The sequence below is a fragment of the Penaeus vannamei genome, chromosome 15 (assembly GCF_042767895.1).
Source record: "Penaeus vannamei isolate JL-2024 chromosome 15, ASM4276789v1, whole genome shotgun sequence".
NCBI lineage: Eukaryota > Metazoa > Arthropoda > Malacostraca > Decapoda > Penaeidae > Penaeus > Penaeus vannamei.
In genome coordinates this window covers 3,816,137-3,836,136 of record NC_091563.1, presented here as the reverse complement: position 1 = coordinate 3,836,136, position 20,000 = coordinate 3,816,137, and the positions used below count along the sequence as shown (strand labels likewise).

Here is a 20,000-nt window from a genome sequence, read left to right as displayed (position 1 = left end):
ATATATATATATATATATATATATATATATATATATATATATATATATATATATATATATACATATATATGCATGTATGAAAGATGAAATAATGCATTGGCCGCATTGATATCACGAATACATTAACCTCCCCGATCGGGATTCGATCCCTCACCGCCATTGCAAACTCCATTTGAGTGGATGTTGGTCTAGTGGATAGAGTGACCGTCTTGCATTCCCTTGCAATGGCAGTTAGGGATCGAATCCCGATCAGTGAGGTTAATATATTCATATATATATATTTATATATATATATATATATATATATATATATATATATATATATATGTATGTATGTATGTATAATATATATATATATATATATATATATATATATATATATATATATATATATATATATATATATATATATACATATATTGTATAAATGTGTATAAATATATGTATAAATATATTTATATTTTTATGCATACATATATATGCATGTGTATGTATTTATATACATATATATATACACACACAAATAATTGGTTTGTTCTATATATACATATGTATATATATGTATGTATATATATATGTATATATATATATATATATATATATATATATATATATATATATATATATATATATATATATACATATTAGATCTAATGAAGAAAATGAGACAACAGTTTCGGAATTTACCTGCTGTGACATAGGTTTGAGTCCTGGTCGGGGAGGGTAAGATATCTTATCGATACGGCAGTGGAATATTACATCATTAATAAATACACCATCAGTCCATCGAGTGCCCATGGGGTGTGTCCGTGCAAAATTACTCATTTATGAGTAGATAGGTCATGTTTATGGAAGATATTTAGCTCCTAGTTGCACGTTCCTTTTAATGAGTTAGGAGGTACAATTGGTTAAGCATCTGTCTTGCAGCTTCATACCTTCAATGACACAGGTTTGAGTCCTGGTTGGGGTGGCTAAGTTATTTATTCATATATATATATGTATGTATGCAAACACACGCACACACGCACGCACGCGCGCGCGTGCGCACACACACACACACACACACACACACACACACACACACACACACACACACACACACACACACACACACACACACACACACACACACACACACACACACACACACACACACACACACACACACACATATATATATATATATAGCTGGCTGCACTCATTTCTGTTGTTACTGTGCAGTTCTCCTTTTCATATTTATTGTCTGTAAATTGTTGCAGTGCATATTTTCCACGCAGCGAGAATCGGCGAAGGTCAAATGATTTTTGCAGACCTAATAGATTTATCAATTAAACTGAACCATAATGTGTGTTTGTGTGTGTATAAGTGTGTTTGCATATGCATGTGTTCAACTGCTTTCTTGAGTATAAAGTATATTTCAAAAAGGATAATGATAAACCTCTTCTGTTGTAAATAATATCATCAGTAATATATGAATACACAATTCTTTAAAAATGAGTTATCAAATAATATAAAGTAACAATAAAAATTGACAAGTGACAGGTACATACGGTGTGGGTGCTACATGAAAATTACCCTGGAGGCAGTCTTGTATGCCATATCATAATCACATGAACATTTCACATGTTAGAAGTAGAGAGATGAAGTGTTTAATACAAAATAAAATCGTAAAAATGAATGGACGTGATATCTATTTTATAGCGTGTATGAAAGGTGAAATGAATCTTACTAGTACTAAAAAATGAATCTTACTAGTACTAAAGATGAAAGTGAAGGCATGAGACCCAAGAAGATATAGTCCCTTCCATCCAGCATAGCTAGCAAGGAAATTGTCCCTTTTGACTCTTGTCTATGAAACACATGTTTAATACAATTAGAAGTATGTTTTGGATCCAAGAGTTGGAAATAGTGGTTTACATACTGGCAACACTGAATGGTAAACATGGAAGTATACAAGACTGTATATTACAATATCTGACTTGTGTCTGCCAAAGTTAAGTGTATACAATTGTGGATTTGAATTGTTTTTCTTTTAATGAGGAGGTGCTAATAACGCAAACGATGATAACAGTGATAGATAACAAATAAAATGGGTAGATCTAGTTTTCCATCGCGAATTTTGTATGCTTATAGTTGGTAAACTAAGGACTGAGCAAGATTGTGAAACTCGGTGAAACAGTTTTTGCTTGTACTTTACAACTATAGCATGGCACTTCTGAACGCTATCATGAACTGCTTCACTTGTGTGAAAAGTGCCAGTGTGATAAAACATTGTATTTTATGGCTAATGACAGATTATATCCGACATAGTTAGTATGGAGATTATTCTTACATTTATGTAGCCACCCAGTAAGGAACAATCTTGTGAGTATTTCACTTAATGGACGGAATACTTATACAAGCCTCTTTATAGCTAAAGACAGCTGTGATTCTGAAGATCGTCTACTGATATATTACAATATTTTTTGCTCTTTTAGATATCAAAATCACATTTTAGGTGCCAATCTGCTGTTACAGGGGTGAGCTTGAGCTTGAGCTTAAGCTTGAGCTTAATCTGTACAAAAGGGACATCTGATTGTTTTCATAAACAATGATATTTAGGTAGGATGTCATCAAAATTCAATAAATGTTCACTATATACTGCAAATTACTGATATACCCAAACTACCAATTAATATGTCCTTGCCTTGTGGCAGTAATGGTGGGTGTTATGATTCAATGCCTTATTAAACCACTAAGGCATAGTAGTTGTGGTAAGTGATATATATATACCCCAGCCTTGGGTGGATATCTCACTGGCAAGACCAGGCGCCTAAAAGGTCCCGTTTTTCCTTGAAAAGGCATCTCTCATAAGAGTTGTTTAAAAAAAGAGTTGATAATTCTTTTGTTCCTAGAAATAGGAGAAAAAGGGATGATTCTAACCAGGGAGCATTTTTTTCTATTCGATCTCATATATCCAGAAGGGATTTTAAAACTCCAAAGTAATTACAGTAACATGATGCAAATTGGAAAAGAGATGCTGTGATTTCATCCCACAATGGCATTCACCTACAACCAAGTAAGGCATAAACTACTCAAAGAAATCCGTGATTGGATTCATCTTTGATTTGTGAATTATGTTTTTCAGCCAGTGGCACTTACTGTCAAAGTTATAACATCAGCTTGAAAAAAAAAAAAAATTATAACATGAAAGTGTGAACTGGGAGCAACAAAATTATCTTGATGGTCCTTTTAAGATAATTCCTTACAGTTTAAAAAGGCATGTGCAAATACTCTTTATCACATACTGTATATATAGCATGATTGTGCTTGCAAGACCTATCTATATCTATGCTGAACTGAATTCATCAATCCATCTCTAGTTCTTCCATTATCTGATCTGTGAAGTCAGTTGGATTCTTTTTATATTGGTATGCAGCACTAATGGCATCTTTGAATAACTGTAAAGGAAAAAAGGGAAACATCTTGACATTTATCAGATATATTTTGTAGAGATATAACTTATGAGATGTTATCTATCTTCTCAACTTCTTTCTGCAGTTCATTTTTATTACTATTAATCACATTCAATTATTCTAATTTATTTTGATGAACGACAAAACACACTACTGAGATGATACATTGGCAGAGAGACCCACTATATATAGAATATTTTTGCCTAAAGGCAGGACTCTGTTTCAGCTTTCAAAAAATCTCTTTTTATGCAGTTAAATTATTAATATGGATTTATCTTGATATTTCTATATGCACCAAATTGTCACAACACAAGTTTAATGCACAGAATAACTTACCTTGACAACATTGGTTCCATTTGATGCTGAAACATAGTACATGGGGATATTGTTCTTCTCTGGGAAAGCGAAACTCTTCCCAGCGATGTCCTCATTTTCTGGAAGAAAGTATACTATTAAGCAACATGGTCTTATTTCAAGTGCATGCCTACACATCTGCTCTTCACTCATGGTTATGTCAAGATAATGGTCAATAATAATTTTCCTTACCATGGTCTCTCTGCACCTATCCTTTCCTAATCTTATTTTAACTTTTCATTTCAAAACTATCAAGTTTAGCTTCTATCATTTTCTTATTCCTGACTATGAGCCCCTATGATCTGGATGACATGACCATCATGTCATGAAAAAAATTGGCTTGAAGGCATGGTGACATGAGTATTTTGGCTGAAGGCTAGGGTGATAGGAAAGATTCTTAGAGGATGATTAGATTCATATGTCATTGAGAAAGGGACTTTTGCATTATTTCCATTGATAAATGAGTGTGGAATGTATTGTCTGTCAGCCATGACTGAAAGAGTATCAGCTCCAGGGAAGGCTACCTAGAGAACTGATATAGAGTCTGTGCAAGGAGAACAGTCAACTATCTTCTGGATAAAGCAAATCAAATGACAAACATAGACAGTAAAAAAATGGCAAAAACACTAAAAATTCTTATACATAAAAAGAGAAAATAACACTGCCAAGGGCAGGCACTGAATTCTGTCACCTACAAGCTGCTCACCCATCAGAGTGGATGCTACTGTAAGCCTAATGCCAGTATATTGGGCTATGTGATTACCATGAAGCAGCCGGATCCAAGGGGTTAATGAATTTAATAAACAACCTTAAATATCTTCCAATAATCTTAAAATGAAAACAAGGACCAAGACAAAATAAGACAATTATTTCTGTCCCTATACATTCTCTTAACATTAAATATAAAATATAAACACCAAGTGTACACTGACATTCCCATATTACACGACTTCATTCATTGTGATCCCTAGTATTCCTGTTTTCTTTATCTGATTTCCATGAGCTCCCTTTAAAACCTCTGGATATGAGTTTTGTCTCTGTAGAGTCTTCATCAGTTTAACAAATATAAAAGCATATGCAATTTATATACATGAAGCACAGATCCAAATACACCTTTTTGATATAGCAATTGCAAGAAAAAATGCCATTAGAATTATTAAATGAAAACAATATGTATGAACTGTATACTGCAAAAATTAGTGGTGTGTACATGGTGGTTTGATTACAATCTTATTCACTAATAGATAAGTACCACAAAAATGCAGATGCTGCATGGTCATTATCTAGTCACTTCCTAAATAATCCAAAATGAAATCTACAAATATTCTAATACACAAATATGTCCAAAAATTATCCCATAATACTTTACAGAAATTACAATTGAAGTACCACATGTAAACATCATAACTTGTCAGTAATTAATAAAGAAAGTAAATCTATTTTCCTCAGTCAATACTGTCACTTTAGAGCACTGATCTTTTTCAAAAGCATTTTCACCTGTTTCACTGACTGGCTTAGATTCTATTTTCTCAAAGCATAACCACTACTAATTAAGAATTTATCTATAAAAAAGACAAAGATAAATAGAAAGAAAAAAGTCTTGCATAGATAGAACCCTTTACCTCCAAATCTATACAGATATAAATGGGAAACGAGATGTTATAAACATGCAAATCCAAAGTGGAACAGCTTACTAAGAAATACAGAAACAGGGCTTACCATCAATTTTATTTACAGCACAAAAACATGGTATTTCGGGTCTGTAGTGACGGAGTTCTTTGTACCAATTCGCAAGATTTTTATATGTGACTTTTCGCGTTCCATCAAATACCAGAATTGCAGCGTGAGCCTAGAAGAAAAAACAGATTATTATTATTATGGGATTTAGAATATTTATAAAGGATTCTCTGTTATGGTTGAAGTGGCAGCCCTAGTCCCGAGAAACATTTCTAAGGTAACCAAGCATTTTATATTGTCAATTACATCCATACTACAGAATGTACTTAACACAATTGGACTTGGGTGAGATAACCATCATTTCACGCAAATATTTGGCTGAAGGCCTGGGTGATGTTTCAATGCTGTTGAAGGAAGAGTCCACTCAGTGGGCATTTAGGAAGGGGCTTTTACATTATATTCACCGATAAATGAGGGTGGCATATACCATCTTTTATCCATAGCTGGAAGACAACTGGTTCCAGGGAGGACACTCTTTCCTAGGCTACCTGCCAGTCAGGCACAGGGTTTGTTACAGAAAATTGAATATCACAGAAATACAAAAAACATGACACTAACTACAAGTTATTTTCTTTATTGTTTTTGCATAAAGTTGTAGACTACTTAGATATCTCACATGAGTCTATGCAAGGAAAGCAGTCAGTTAATTTCTTAATACAGCATATCAAATGACAAATGTAGAACTTAGAAATAGCAAAGTAGAAAAAAATAATCTTATAAGTAAAAAGAGATCACAGCATTGCAAAGGGAAGGCAAAGAGTCTTGATACCCCACACTGATGTTCACATGAGCTAGGACTACAAGCCACATATCCAGGAGAGTTGCCACTCACGAAAACCTAAAGCCCAGATTTTGGGCTGTGTGTGATGCAACACATCTAAAAACATTATGTTAAGACTACCTAATGTTTTTAATGTATACTGTATGCGTGAATAGACTCGACTGTACCTTTTAGATTTACCGGAGCTCTGAGCACATTCATTCAATCCACAATGTATACATCTGCTCTATCCTGATACTTATAACTCAGGGCCCCAAACTTTGCAAATACAAAACCTGCAACTATTTGAAATATTAAAAAGAACTAATAAAAATTCAGTACTCATCTAATCCTAGCTGGCACAAGATAGAATGACAATATTTCTTTTGCCTTTGTTTCATTACATGCTGTATTTAAGGCTAACAAAGTCAACTGTTACATTGAGGCATGACTTTATTATCAATTATAAGACTCGGTGACCAGCAATAACAAAAACTGAGAAGAGAGGGTAGCATTTGGAGAAGGTACACAGCCTTAGTCATGGCCTACACTGGTGTTCCTTGATTTTGTTTCTTTTATTGATACCTAAGTGAAGTTATTCACTTCAAAGGGAAGTAATCTTTAATTATCATCTGTTCTTCAGAAAGCCTATGTTTATATCTTTGTGAAAGCCAAATTAAAAGGAGAAACAGTTGCAGATCTTTTATTTCCATTAAACCCTCCTGTTATAATTGTTTAATTTCTTTGTAATTCCTCATTGCTCAGAAGTTGAGAAAAATAAATTTGTAACTTAGTCTGCCATTTGTTCTCATGAAGACAGTTGCTGTATTGACTTCTAAGTTTTGGGTCTGATGACACCTGTCAAGGTATGTTTAACCCCGTTTGTGTCCGGCTTGTTTGATAGTTTGTGAGTGACATTCGGCAACTAAAAGCTTTTGTTTTGCTATAATCTTTAATAATATAAAAAAATATAAGGTTTGCATTCACTCTAGGTGCTACTGCCTAAAAGCTCTAGCATAGAAAGGAAGCTGTTAATATAGGAGAAAAAGAAGCTCCGTCCGATGACCCAATGGCGCAGGAATGGTTATGATACGATATGACCTGCTACTCTGTCCACAACAGCCATGGCATGTATGTAAATGCCACCTGGCAGCAAGGGGTTAATGATTCTATTATGGGTCCAGACAATAGTTATCAAATCATACCTGAGAACAGAGGAGACTTGTGTGCTGTGTTGCTGTATTAGACTAATGTTTCTCTTTAGTAACTCGTAATAAGAATTATAATACCAGAACTACCCTACTGTTCACCAATTGATCTAGTCTGAAATGACAAACACAGAGAGCACTAAAAATGACAACAAAAGTGAGACTGTGCTTGATTGCAATTATGTGATTGACTCACACACATTATGTGAACTGATTGAGTAAGATTTTATGTAAGTAGCTGTCATTTCAAAATAGAAAATCTTTCTGCCTACTTCATTCCCTAAAATACAGGCTCCAAGCACTATCAATGCATCTCCTCCCCACCACAGCAGCAACAATGAAAGCAGTTTTAACTCCAAACTAGACTCTATGCCACAACAAAGCTACATGTGCAGAACTCTAATATGTCTGTGCTAGTGTGGCTGCCTTGAGATATGTTACTCAACTATAAAGACAGGTCATCACAGTTCATTATATCAAAATTACCACAAGGGAAACCATAAAATAAGTTTCTCAGGTGTAGGGTTACCAAACAAACTAAGTAAAGCTGGCACAGCCTTCTGGAACTGCATCAGTCAACTGAGTATAATCATATTTCATTCAAAATTGAAAAAACATTTTTGAATCTTATATCAAAGGTCAAAAGAAAAAAATATCTCAAAATACAACAAAGTATAGAAACCTGATGATAGTATGATGCATGCATTGTCTGAAATCTTTCTTGCCCTGCTGTGTCCCAGAAATCTGGAAAGTGAGAGTTTTCATTAGGCTACTAGTGACAAAATGGGAAAATTATTACAATATTTATGAGGAAGAAAAAAATGATTACTCAGATTTTTTCCAATGCTATGAAACAAAACAGAAAAACAATGGAGGTGGCATCTTTCAATCAGAAGTAACTTGCCACAATCAAGGTGTTTCAATTTAGTATTGTTCTAATTATAAAACAACAGTGACTTCCTTCATCTTAAGAATCTAACTTTAAAAAATTCCAAAATTAAAAAAAAAAGTCCCTTTCCCCTTACATCTGGTAACACCTATCCAACAAAGTCATTTTATTGAAGAGTAATGATACCCTGAATTGCAAAACTGAGTGCAACATGAAGATGATTCTTTTTCGAGTAAAGTAACATTTTGAAGTTATTGCAAAAGCTGGCAGCTCAGGTGCCAGCAATGTTGGGGAGATTATTGCTTTTGGCCATTTCTGTACCCTATAAATGTTAATACACAGTAAAATTTAGAAATAAAACAAGTTGAAAAGCTTCAGAGGTACTTTGTGACACATTTAAACTCACAAGAAAAAAATAATAATTTGCTCCATACAAAACAGGATGAATATATTGCCACTTTTAAGGTCGTCTAGTCATGAATTTCTTTTTTTCTTATTTGAGACAAAAACAAAATAAAATGGTATAGTACTTTTCAGGCATTACATTACTTAACCTTATACTTATTCACTTATTATGGATAATCAATACATGAACAAACTTACCCACAAGAACGTCTTTATTTTCCAGTTTGGTGCGATATCTGTATAGTGTCAGAGCAAATGTTGACAACTGCTGGTGTTGATAGCCGTCCATCAAAAACCTTTCCACAAGCCTGAAATCAAAAGAAAATGTAATGCAGGGGTAAAAATGAGTTAACAATGAAGTAAATCAGAGATTAGTAAATGAAAGGGTTAAGGGTATAGGGCGACTGGATGAAATGGAGTGTATCTGTGGCTAGGGAAGCAATAGGAACACTGCTTAAAGAAAACTGGCAAAAGAGCTATTATGAAACAGTCAACAAGTAATGCGGGTATAGATGGCTATAGGAGTAGTAGTGGGAGAAGAATCCAGGGAATGAGATAAGGGGATTGGGGAAGGTGTTTTAGGAAGAATGTCAGGAGGGGAAGGATCAGGAGAATGACATTGTTGCAACAGAAGGGATTCATGTGAGCATCCAGATGGAAGAGTTAAGGATAATCAGGAATGAATAGGAAATGGTGCACATGGAGAAAGAGAGGATGGGGTGTGTTGGGAAAGAGTGAGAGGAAGAGGGGTTGGGGGTACTTTGAATGCAGAGGAAAGAGGAGCAGAGGAATTGGAGGGTAGATGTGGGAGCAAAACATACTCTTGGGTCATGTCTAGGAATTTGGGGAGGTCTTCAAGAGTTTCTGGAGGGGAGTTGGGTGGGGAGGTCTGAGAAACAAACCTTCTCTTGTGAGGAGAAGATGGGATAGATATTCAAGGACCATAGGAAGAGGAGGGTGTAGGAGAGGATGTGATAGGCAAAGATGGAGTGGAACGTTTAGATTGCCTGGTGCAACAAGTAAAGTGAGAAGGTGGGGTAGGCATTAGAGAAGTGGGAGAGATTAGAGTATCTGGATTTAGAGTGGAAGAGGAATTTGACAGGGGGAGAGGGGGAACAGAGGTAGGATGGTTCAGGGTAGAGGGAAGAGATACTGGGTATACTGTGCCCATGGCTCCCAGGAGCTGTTCATGACTGATGCAAAGCCAGCTTTTCATCATTTCAGCAATGCTTTCACACCTTAGGAAGTGAACAGAAGAAGACACAGAAAAGGAAAGGGGGAGAACAGAAGAATATGCAAAATTACTTGAGGCAAGAGCTGAGGTCTAAGGTATGGGTAATCACCCCAATTGGTCCCCAGTCTCTGTCTCCTAGACCCCCCAACAACTACAACAATCAATGGATTGGGGGGGTATTGTAATGGTAATAAAGTGTCTTTACCAATACATTTGTATTTATATTCATAACATCAGCTTGAATTACAACGGATTTCCATTGATACATATCTTTTTCTTTGCATAAAACCAAATGTTCCAAAACACAATCCATTCATTTATCCATTGGTTGCAGTTGGCATGACATACATGACAATCAGTGCATTTTAAGTTTATCGACCCATTGCATCCAAGAGCTTCAGTGCCCATGCAATAGGCTCACTTGAAGTGCTCATAGCCACACATCCTTGCCACATGAGTTGCTATGCAATTTAATGGGGTTTCCAAATGTTCATATTGTACTTTCTTATTATTTCCACTTTATGTAGTTAGTAAAAATTACTATGAATTTAATGATACCAAACTTGATTGCCTGAAATTAACATTTCAGAACTTTCCAGAATATCCTGTGGTGATTCTGTTAGAATAGAAATTATTAGGGGTATACTGCATACAGGTCTTTTTTGGTTACAGGTAAGCAAAATAATAAGACACTTTTATCTATGGTATTTCCTTCGCAAGTTGGTAATGAAAAAGCTGTGCAGTGCATAATACCTTGGTGTACATTGAAGACCTCATCACACTTGTACTTTTTCTGTCAATTCTTATATTTCTTCACAAATTTGCAGCTTTCCTCGTGTATAGCATGCAGCTGGAACACCTCCTAGATGAAGATGGTAACATCTATTTTTGTCTGACTAATTTCTGTCTTGGTCTTGTCTCTGGAGGATCTACACAGCTGCAATGCTTTATTGATAAATAAAATAAATCAATGTAAACATAGGCTAATTCTATATACAATATGGTAGTCTCTATATTTCTTTAAAATAATTTGATATTTCTGATAATGCTTGTGTGATTCCCAAGACCTCACACAGATGGCACTGTGTTGTGTTCCATGGGCATTACATTTGTTACCTTATTAACAGTGGCCCTTTGACAGTGTGATAAGGTCAGACCATTTACATGTAAAAAGTTCATATAGAAATGCAAAAACTGACATAAAAAGTTCTAGTGTTACAGACCCTTTATACAATCACTGCACTATAATAAGAGAAACCTAATAACACTTTCATAAAGAAAAGGAAAAGATATACTTCCTGATATGTGAAAAAATCAGCGCAGGCAACAAATAACATTAAATTTGAGGTAAAGTCCGTGTCAATCAGTCATGTCATGTCATTGCAGCCCCTCCCCCTCCCACATGTGGGGGACTGCAATGAATACTAATGTGAATTATCATCATTATACCTTAAAAATCCCAAGTTATAGAGTAGCTTTTCAGCTCTGCACCTAGTTTGTGTGCACTCTATGCTGCCATGAATTAGTGGAGGATTCTTTGTTTCCTTGATGTGAATTATCATTGTTTTCATTGTGGGTTATAATATTAACTTTATTTAACCCCACATTTTCCCTGGAACCTTTCATGCCCTCCCCTGCTATTGGGGCCAAGTTTGTCGCTAACAGGAGATTTCTTCGCAATAAAAATTATATACCCGCATTGCGGACGTTGCTAGGAATCCAACGATACCAAAATCATCGATATCTGACCAGCAGACGTAATATAGAAAATTACCTCAAAAGGAGTTATGAAACCAAACTAGAAGCTATGCTGCTCAAAAGGTGTTCATAGCGTCTACCTGCCAAAATCTGGATCAACGATCCTTCAAACTTGCCTTACACTGAATATCCTAACATCAACATCTATTAGATCAATACACCAGGTTATAAAAATGTTTAAGAATTATTGATTTTCTGATAGCATAATTTGTTACAGTAATATATAAATTTTAGCTACATAGGGTACTTTTGTGTGAAATCAGCACTATAATATTCACCAGATTCCTTATGCATTGCCGTGCTTATTGTTAGGTGTGGTTGCTATGTGTTACCAAATCAGTCAATACCAGTTTCTTTTTGTGCCTTTTCTAATCATAAATAATCCTGGTATTCTTAGTTTTGGTACGAGTACATAATCTGTTTAATTACACTGATTTTTAAACTGATTTTTGTATGGTGCCACTCTGATTAAATACCAAAATTGTCCTTAATACTTAACCCCTCTAATGCAATAATAGTCGGTCGATGCCAAACAAGTATTAAAAAATCGACCCCATACTTAAGCCGATATATTGGCTAACTTACTTGGACTTTCCCACTGCACTGTCACCAAGACATATTACTTTGACTGCTAATTCTCCCTTTTTGGTTTTCTGGTCATAATCCAACTTGGTATCCTCTCCACATGCGTCTTTCTCTTGATTAACCTCCTCCGACATGTTGACAACAAACAGCTGATTCTGGAATGTTTACAAAAGCGGTGACGCGTTCGAGGACCGCGCTGAAATGTTGCGTTCGAGTGTAGATGTTAAAGAATTCTGCAACTAATACATTGACATTTAATGAAAGTTATTTGTTGCTGTTTCTTTGTTTAATACGTATATCATATATATTCAACTTTTTATTAAATCTATATCAAAACGTACGTAGAGCTTGTTTAATTTGATATATCTCAGCTCTCCATATTTCTGCCCATAAAGCCATTTACATAAACGTACGTAAATATGTATTTAAGTATTTATATGTATGAGAGTATGTGAGTATGTGAGTATGTATGTACGTATGAGAGTATGAGTGTATGTGAGTATGCATGTATGTATGAGAGTATGTGTGTGTGTGTGTGTGTGTGAGTATGTGTGTGTGTATGTGTGTGTGTATGTGTGTGTGTGTATGTGTGTGTGTATGTGTGTGTGTATGTGTGTGTGTATGTGTGTATGTGTGTATGTGTGTATGTATGTACAATATGTCTACATGTGCATTCGGCAAAATGAGTTCACAAGGATGCATCAACTACAGCAGTATATCATAGTATGTCCTCTGCTAAATAAGATTAACTTGTGACAAGCCACTGCAAAGAGGTCCATACGGATACAAATAATAAAATTGGACCATAAACTATCATAAACGGATAAATATTAGATTACAATTACAGCGCGTAGGATCAGAGTCTGGTGGTTATAAGATTCCCAATGTTACTTACTTGTTTACTGCATGCCTAAAACAATATGCAATAAAAATATTAGTAAGCCGACACTGAAACATTCAACAGTATAAAATACACCCGCCTCACTCTATAGAAAACGTATTCGACGTATAACAAGAAAACGCAACATTGAACCTATAAACTTGATTTATCTAAATATTATACGATTATTCGTAGTACGTGTGTTGTAGGGCTGAAGATTTAAAGTCATTATATGGGACATAGCTCTACCTTTGGTGATGCCCAGCGCTCGGTCTGCCACATCATATCAGTTCATACCAGGATGGTTTCAGCAATTTTCATGTTTTATTTATTTGAACATGGGCAAAAATCTAAATATTCTTTTACACACTCTTCTTTTACATCAAACCATCTGTTTTCTCACAAGATAACAAAAATACGGCCTTCGAAAAAAAAAAATCGGTCTTCTTTTGTTTCCGTTTAGCAGACGAATTTCCGTTGAATTCCAGTCGACAAGCATCCAGTTGCTGTCCTTACACGGCTCTTGTCTTCTGTGCTCATTTACTTATTCCTGTCCTTCTCTCGTTCATTTAAAAGTGATCGGAACATATGACGAGTACCTGCTATTACTCGCCTTTTCAATATGAACAAGTAAATGGAGTTTGAAAAGAAAAAAGAAGGCGCCTTCGGAAATAACAGGTAAAAGAATGGCTCCTGACTTGAAATATTAATTCCATATTCTTCTCTGCATGGGTATACTATACGAAAACATACGAATCTTGCTACCGCCATTTATTTAAGGTTTACCCCATGAATATTCTGTTCCGTATTATTTTAGTGTCGTTACAAGGTCAACCATAACCCATAACCCCTCTTTCGGTAGTCGACTATTTCACCATTTGTTAATTTTTTTTCTTCTTTTCTTATTTCCAAACTGAACATTCTATGTTTGTATTTACATCTATGTTCACACATGACCAACAATCTACATATGTGCACATGTACAGATATGTCTATTTATTACACGTATGTGCAAATGCATACATAGGCCTATGTATACATTTGTGCATACAAACTCAAAAACAAGCAGTTTGATACAACTGATTACAAAATTCTTGTCTTTATGATTGCATCCAAACTGAACGTCATTGTTGGTTTAAGTGCCTGATGTTACGTCTGGCGTGTATGTGTTGTATATGTAGGTTTGAAGGTCAATTTCTAAATTTTACTTCCAACAAGAACATAGATTTAATCCTAATTCATTTTGTTTTCTCTCCTTTTTTCCCTCCATCTAGCATTCACTAACTCTCACTCGTTACCCTTCTCCCTCATTCCTTCATTTCCTCTCTACGTTTGTTTCGTTCATTCACCCCTGTTTCTCTCTCTCTTATTACCTCCGCTAAGGTTATGTTTTTGGTCGCGTTGGTTTGTTTGTTCGTTGGTTAGCAGGATAACTCAATTTATTTTTTTGTTTATTTATTTATTTATTTATTATTATTATTTTTTTCTTTTTTTTTTAACCAGAGGTGTATCATAGCCTAACTTAGATTCCATTCAATTTTGTTGGTGATCTGGATCGTGGTAAGGATCTAGGATTTTTTTGAATGTATCATTACTCCTAATCCCATGCCTCCGCCAGTGAGGTTACGTTTACGAAAATCGCCTGAGTACTTGAGAAAGATGATGATTTTAAAGTAATTACTTGAGTGAATATTATTATTGCATTAATGACCTTGTTACGTTGGAGATATGTGCTCTCTGAGTGCTGCTAGTTCGTTGTCATTATTTAGTTATTTCTTTCTTGTCTCCCCCCCCCCCCCTCTCTCTCTCTCTCTCTCTCTCTCTCTCTCTCTCTCTCTCTCTCTCTCTCTCTCTCTCTCTCTCTCTCTCTCTCTCTCTCTCTCTCTCACCGAATAGTCGACTTCCGTAACATCAACAAAGCTTCCTACTTTCTCGTGAACTTAAATCCGTTGTTGTGACCGCGCTCAGTTCAGGGCATTCCACAACCATGTATTTTCAAACATATACCGCATGCAGTATTGCTAATTCTCTCTCTCTCTCTCTCTCTCTCTCTCTCTCTCTCTCTCTCTCTCTCTCTCTCTCTCTCTCACACACACACACACACACACACACACACACACACACACACACACATACAAACGTCCGTGAATGTGTATATAAATATAAATGTATGTCTATATATTTTTTTTTCACAAAAATGGGTAATGACGGAGTGTATTTTTTGGCAGTGGTTGGGTCCAGACCGGCAGATGCTTTCAAAATTAAACTTTATTTTCCTTTTTGTATTTGAATTAATTTCTTGTGCGTGCACTTTAATTTTCTGATAATTTTAGCAATACGTTACTCATATCCATAGCCTGACACATTTTGAATTTGCAGCGCTGAATAAGGGCATCATATCCACTATTTGCCCTTGGCCCTAACCTCGCTCTTGACGGCCCTGTGCGCTGAAGGTAACAAACCTACTTAGAGTTCTACCTCAGCAAGGTAAGTGGTTCTTTGTAAATCTAGCATATGATTATTCAAATGTAGAGTAGTTGGCCCTTTTGTCTGTTTAGAAGGGTAAGTGCAGCAGTTAATCTACTTTTAACTCACTAAATGGCAACATTTTGCATGTGAAATTTTATATATATATATATACATATATATATATATATATATATATATATATATATATATATATATATATATATATATATATATATATAGTGTGTGTGTGTGTGTGTGTGTGTGTGTGTGTGTGTGTGTGTGTGTGTGTGTGTGTGTGTGTGTGTGTGTGTGTGGCACGATTTCGGTGCACAGGATCACTAGGATCATATGTAACACGTTGTTCTCGTACTAAATCGATGAGGACGTCAATTAGGTACTCAGGGGAAGGCTAGGTTAGTAGCAACTCGACGTGTCATGGCGTCTGATTCTATTTTTGGAAAAAGCACGGGGAAGGCTAGATCAATAGCAACTCGAGGTGTCATGGTATCGGTTTCTTTTTTCTAATTAATGGTTATATTTATATTCGACAATCATCGTCATGGCGTCTGATTCTATTTTTTTCTATTTTTGGTTATATTTTTATTTAAAAATCATAAAAAAACAACCTGTGGCTGAGAAGAGTGGTAGATTAGGTTTATGGATGAATGAATGTGGAATTGCTCGCAGTGGGAGTCAAGCCGTTATCTTTTTACTCAGCTTGAAGGAATTAAGTATACCTACTTTTATTGATTCCTCCGTGCATTCAATGAATGAATGACAGGTATTTTATTTAATATGTAGGGTACCAGGCTAACAGGACTTTATGAAATAAAAAACGCCTTACCCCTTATAGGAGCAGGGTCCTTCCAGTCTCTCTTAAAGTGGTTGCGTTCTCGATTGTATGGCTTACCATGGCCTCCAAGTGCTGTCATTTCTGAGTGTGGAATGAATATTTTATGGGCGCGTGACTAAGGTGCTTTTAAATGTATGTTCCGGCAAATAACAATTAATTTGGAATTCACATCTGACAACTGTAACATTGCTTTCCAGAAACTGTTAAAATGTAATAGTTAGGTCGGTATGTATGGTAAAATAATTTGAATAGACACCTTGCGTCTGTCGAAGTGTTTGCTTTTTGAGCAATGAGCTGCACCCGTTGATAATTTTTAATCCTCAGACATATCAACGTCCTTGGGCTACTTAAACAAAATTCGTGCAACTTAAAAAGGTGTGTTAGGATACCGGAAAATTACCAAATTGACAAATTGTAGAACATTTGACAATTAAAGATTCATAACAATTCTCGTATTTTAAACCCACCGAAGTGGGCTATAGAAAAAATTATTTCAGACTCATTGAGTTGTTCCCCTCCACGGAAATCTTTAGTAAAAGGCGAAAGATTTATGCGTTTTGAAGGGAAACCAGAGTTAACATTGGGTGGCATCTCGAGACACCAACAAAACTAGACTGAGGACTCTCTGCGAGCTGTATATTAAACAAATGAGAAAATAACAATAGAATAAACATAAAAGAACAAGTTCATTATTCTGTTCAAATGCATACAAGATTTCCATATTTCTGATCAGTAGATATCTTCCAGTTGAACTACCTTTGCCATTGATTAATTACTTATTTCAGTGTGGAAAGTTAGTCAACGCTTTTAAACATATTGTTCAAGATATCCAACATTGTAAGAGTACATATTCACATACGCGTATAATATAGATAATTAGTTATGGATGAACTGGATATGGGTTTTCTTTTTATATTGTTGCCCAGAAGTAACGGGAAAAGAAAAATAATTAAGAAAATTGCCCTCCAAAGCGCAAGAGTGGGAAATGAAAAGGTATGATAAAAAACGGAAGGACAGGGAGGACTCAAAAGAAAATCAAATGCATCATCTATTTATCTAATAAAATTGTTATAACAATTTGATTATCTCGCCACCATTACAATTCTTGTCTGCAATTTTATGTGATAATATCGTTTTGCCACCAGCACCATTATCATTTTCGTTATCAACAACGATTATGCAATTTTTATTATTGTTGATTATTTATTAGTTATTATTTATCATCCTTATTGTTATGCATTATCCTTATCATTATTTATCATCGGTATTGTTATCAATTATCCTTATCGATATTATTTATTACAATTAATGTTATCTCATTCATCATAATTTTTCACACAAGAATGGGGATGACCAAACACATGTATTTAGTTGAATGGTAAAACTGCTATGTTGTTACTACGATAGAAAACTCAATGCAGAAAGCATGTACTTAGTTTTTCTTTATAGGAATTTTGAACATTCACTTTTCTAATAGTCATTATTATGAAAAAGTTCCAGGAATCCAATCTGAGTTTTTCTTTATAGGAATTTTGAACATTCACTTTTCTAATAGTCATTATTATGAAAAGGTACCAGGAATCTAATCTGAAGTTCTTTTGGTACAGCATACTTAGAGCGAGGAAGGTTGCCATCTCGATCATTTAATTTCTCTTAACCATCACAGTATTTGCAGCCCTGAAACGGGCTATCAAAAATTGCCGTGGCCGTCGGTCTTTCACGACGTCCAGGCGGGGTATTGGGAAAAGTTTTCAACTAGCAATAATCGCACCTCGGTTAAACCTCATTGGTTACGATACTGCCACTGCGCAAAGCTAAAGAGCAGTTGGTATCTCTGCACCCAACCACCGACTACTGAGGACTTGAAGTAGTTTTGTTTTATTGTTTTATTAGATTTAATACCAACTCAAATGCACACACACACTATTGCAAGTAATATAAATTAAGTGCTTTTAAAAGAATATTATTTTTGTGTTATCTTACTGCATGATGCCTGAGTTACATTAGTCAATTTGATATGTTCATTTAAAAGTCTCCAACTTAATGGGAGTTCTCGTTACATCCTTTGAAGGACTTTTTTTCTTTCTTTTTTTTTAGATCTTGTATTTGAACTCCGTAAAATTATTACATGTTCATTCTGCAGCAAAGCTTCCATAAGAGGTATTTCACATAATGTTTAAAACCACAAATCTCCCACGGTGATTTAGATTACATATATGAAAGGTTTTACAAACTGGATATTCTAAACAATAAGAGTTTTCACGCTTGAATATTGCCAAAACTCTTAGCGTACGCTGTTCTTGATCCTTTTCATTTTCAATTTATCTTCAAATATTGTTTCCTTTAATAGTAAATCTATATCAAAAACAGTCAAAATAAATAAAATGGTCTTTAGATCATAAACAAAGAGTTTCGAGGACATCCGCTGTAAGTCATCAGTAAATCTTGGTTAGGCAGCCAAACTTCGATCCACCGGCAAGATCATACTTTATAGGATCAATTCTATAGTGCGATTGCCGGGTTTCTCGCCAAGATTCTCGGAATATATTCAACCACGATGAGGACTTTCAGTGTGAGCCTCTGAGCGGGAAGCGGTTCTTATGTTCTTCATAAGAGCATTGATGACCGTTCTGGCTCGGTTCACCGTGTCCAGAGGAGGCCCACACAGGCTGAGTGGTTGAATATAAATCCACTATTAGAATTGTAACTTTTGAAATCTCCTTCACAGGAGAAAAAATACCTCAATTCCAAGAAAGTTCTCTAGAGAACATTCACTATGTACTGTGACAAATGGTATCTTTTTAGTGTGTTAATACATCCGTAATAAATTTAGATGTCGGAGGTTGTCACCTGCCTTATTATTCGAGTCTTAAACCAAGGAAACTTATATTTTAGATAACAAAAGGCATAGAATTTGAGGTATTTAATCATACGACCACATCGCAGTTCCTTTTATAACCCTACACACATAGAAACAACCATGTATGTATCCACACACAAAGACACATATATAAGTAACCATACATATATATGTATACATGTGCTATAAATACAGATAATGTAAATTTATATACATATATGTGTGTGTGTGTTTGCTGATATGTATAAATACAAATATATGTTTGCTTATATGTATATGAAAATATGTTTGCTGGTATGTGTATATATAATACATATATGTATGTATACATGTATATATATACACATATGTATCTATGCATTTGTAAATGTAAATATATATGTGTGTGTGTGCATATATATACTAATCTATAAGTATATATACGTATATGTATATCTATATTTCTGTATATACATAGGTTTATATCTATGTATATATATATATATATAGTATATATATATATATTATATATTCATGTTTATATCTATGTATATATCTATGTTTATATATGTAT

General features: G+C 34.9%; 1 protein-coding gene and 3 non-coding genes across 4 annotated transcripts; 1 reads left to right on the top strand and 3 right to left on the bottom strand.

The window, feature by feature from the left end:
* Nucleotides 1-1,441: 1,441 nt before the first annotated feature.
* LOC113818999 (rab-like protein 2A) lies at nucleotides 1,442-12,563 on the bottom strand. The gene is made up of 6 exons (XM_027371249.2): nucleotides 12,386-12,563; nucleotides 9,007-9,116; nucleotides 8,197-8,258; nucleotides 5,529-5,658; nucleotides 3,792-3,889; nucleotides 1,442-3,440 (listed from the first exon to the last, which is right to left on the bottom strand). Exons 1-6 carry the CDS (start codon nucleotides 12,517-12,519, stop codon nucleotides 3,348-3,350), a joined length of 627 nt encoding a protein of 208 aa, XP_027227050.1. The 5' UTR covers nucleotides 12,520-12,563; the 3' UTR covers nucleotides 1,442-3,347.
* A 4,483-nt stretch (nucleotides 12,564-17,046) lies between these two features.
* LOC113819026 (U5 spliceosomal RNA) lies at nucleotides 17,047-17,164 on the bottom strand. The gene has a single exon (XR_003476957.1). It is a non-coding gene; the product is annotated as a U5 spliceosomal RNA (small nuclear RNA).
* Nucleotides 17,165-18,262: 1,098 nt separating this feature from the next.
* On the bottom strand, nucleotides 18,263-18,403 carry LOC113819024 (U4 spliceosomal RNA). Its single transcript, XR_003476955.1, has one exon. It is a non-coding gene; the product is annotated as a U4 spliceosomal RNA (small nuclear RNA).
* Nucleotides 18,404-19,064: 661 nt separating this feature from the next.
* LOC113819021 (small nucleolar RNA U3) lies at nucleotides 19,065-19,265 on the top strand. The gene has a single exon (XR_003476953.1). It is a non-coding gene; the product is annotated as a small nucleolar RNA U3 (small nucleolar RNA).
* The last annotated feature ends 735 nt before the right edge of the window (nucleotides 19,266-20,000 follow it).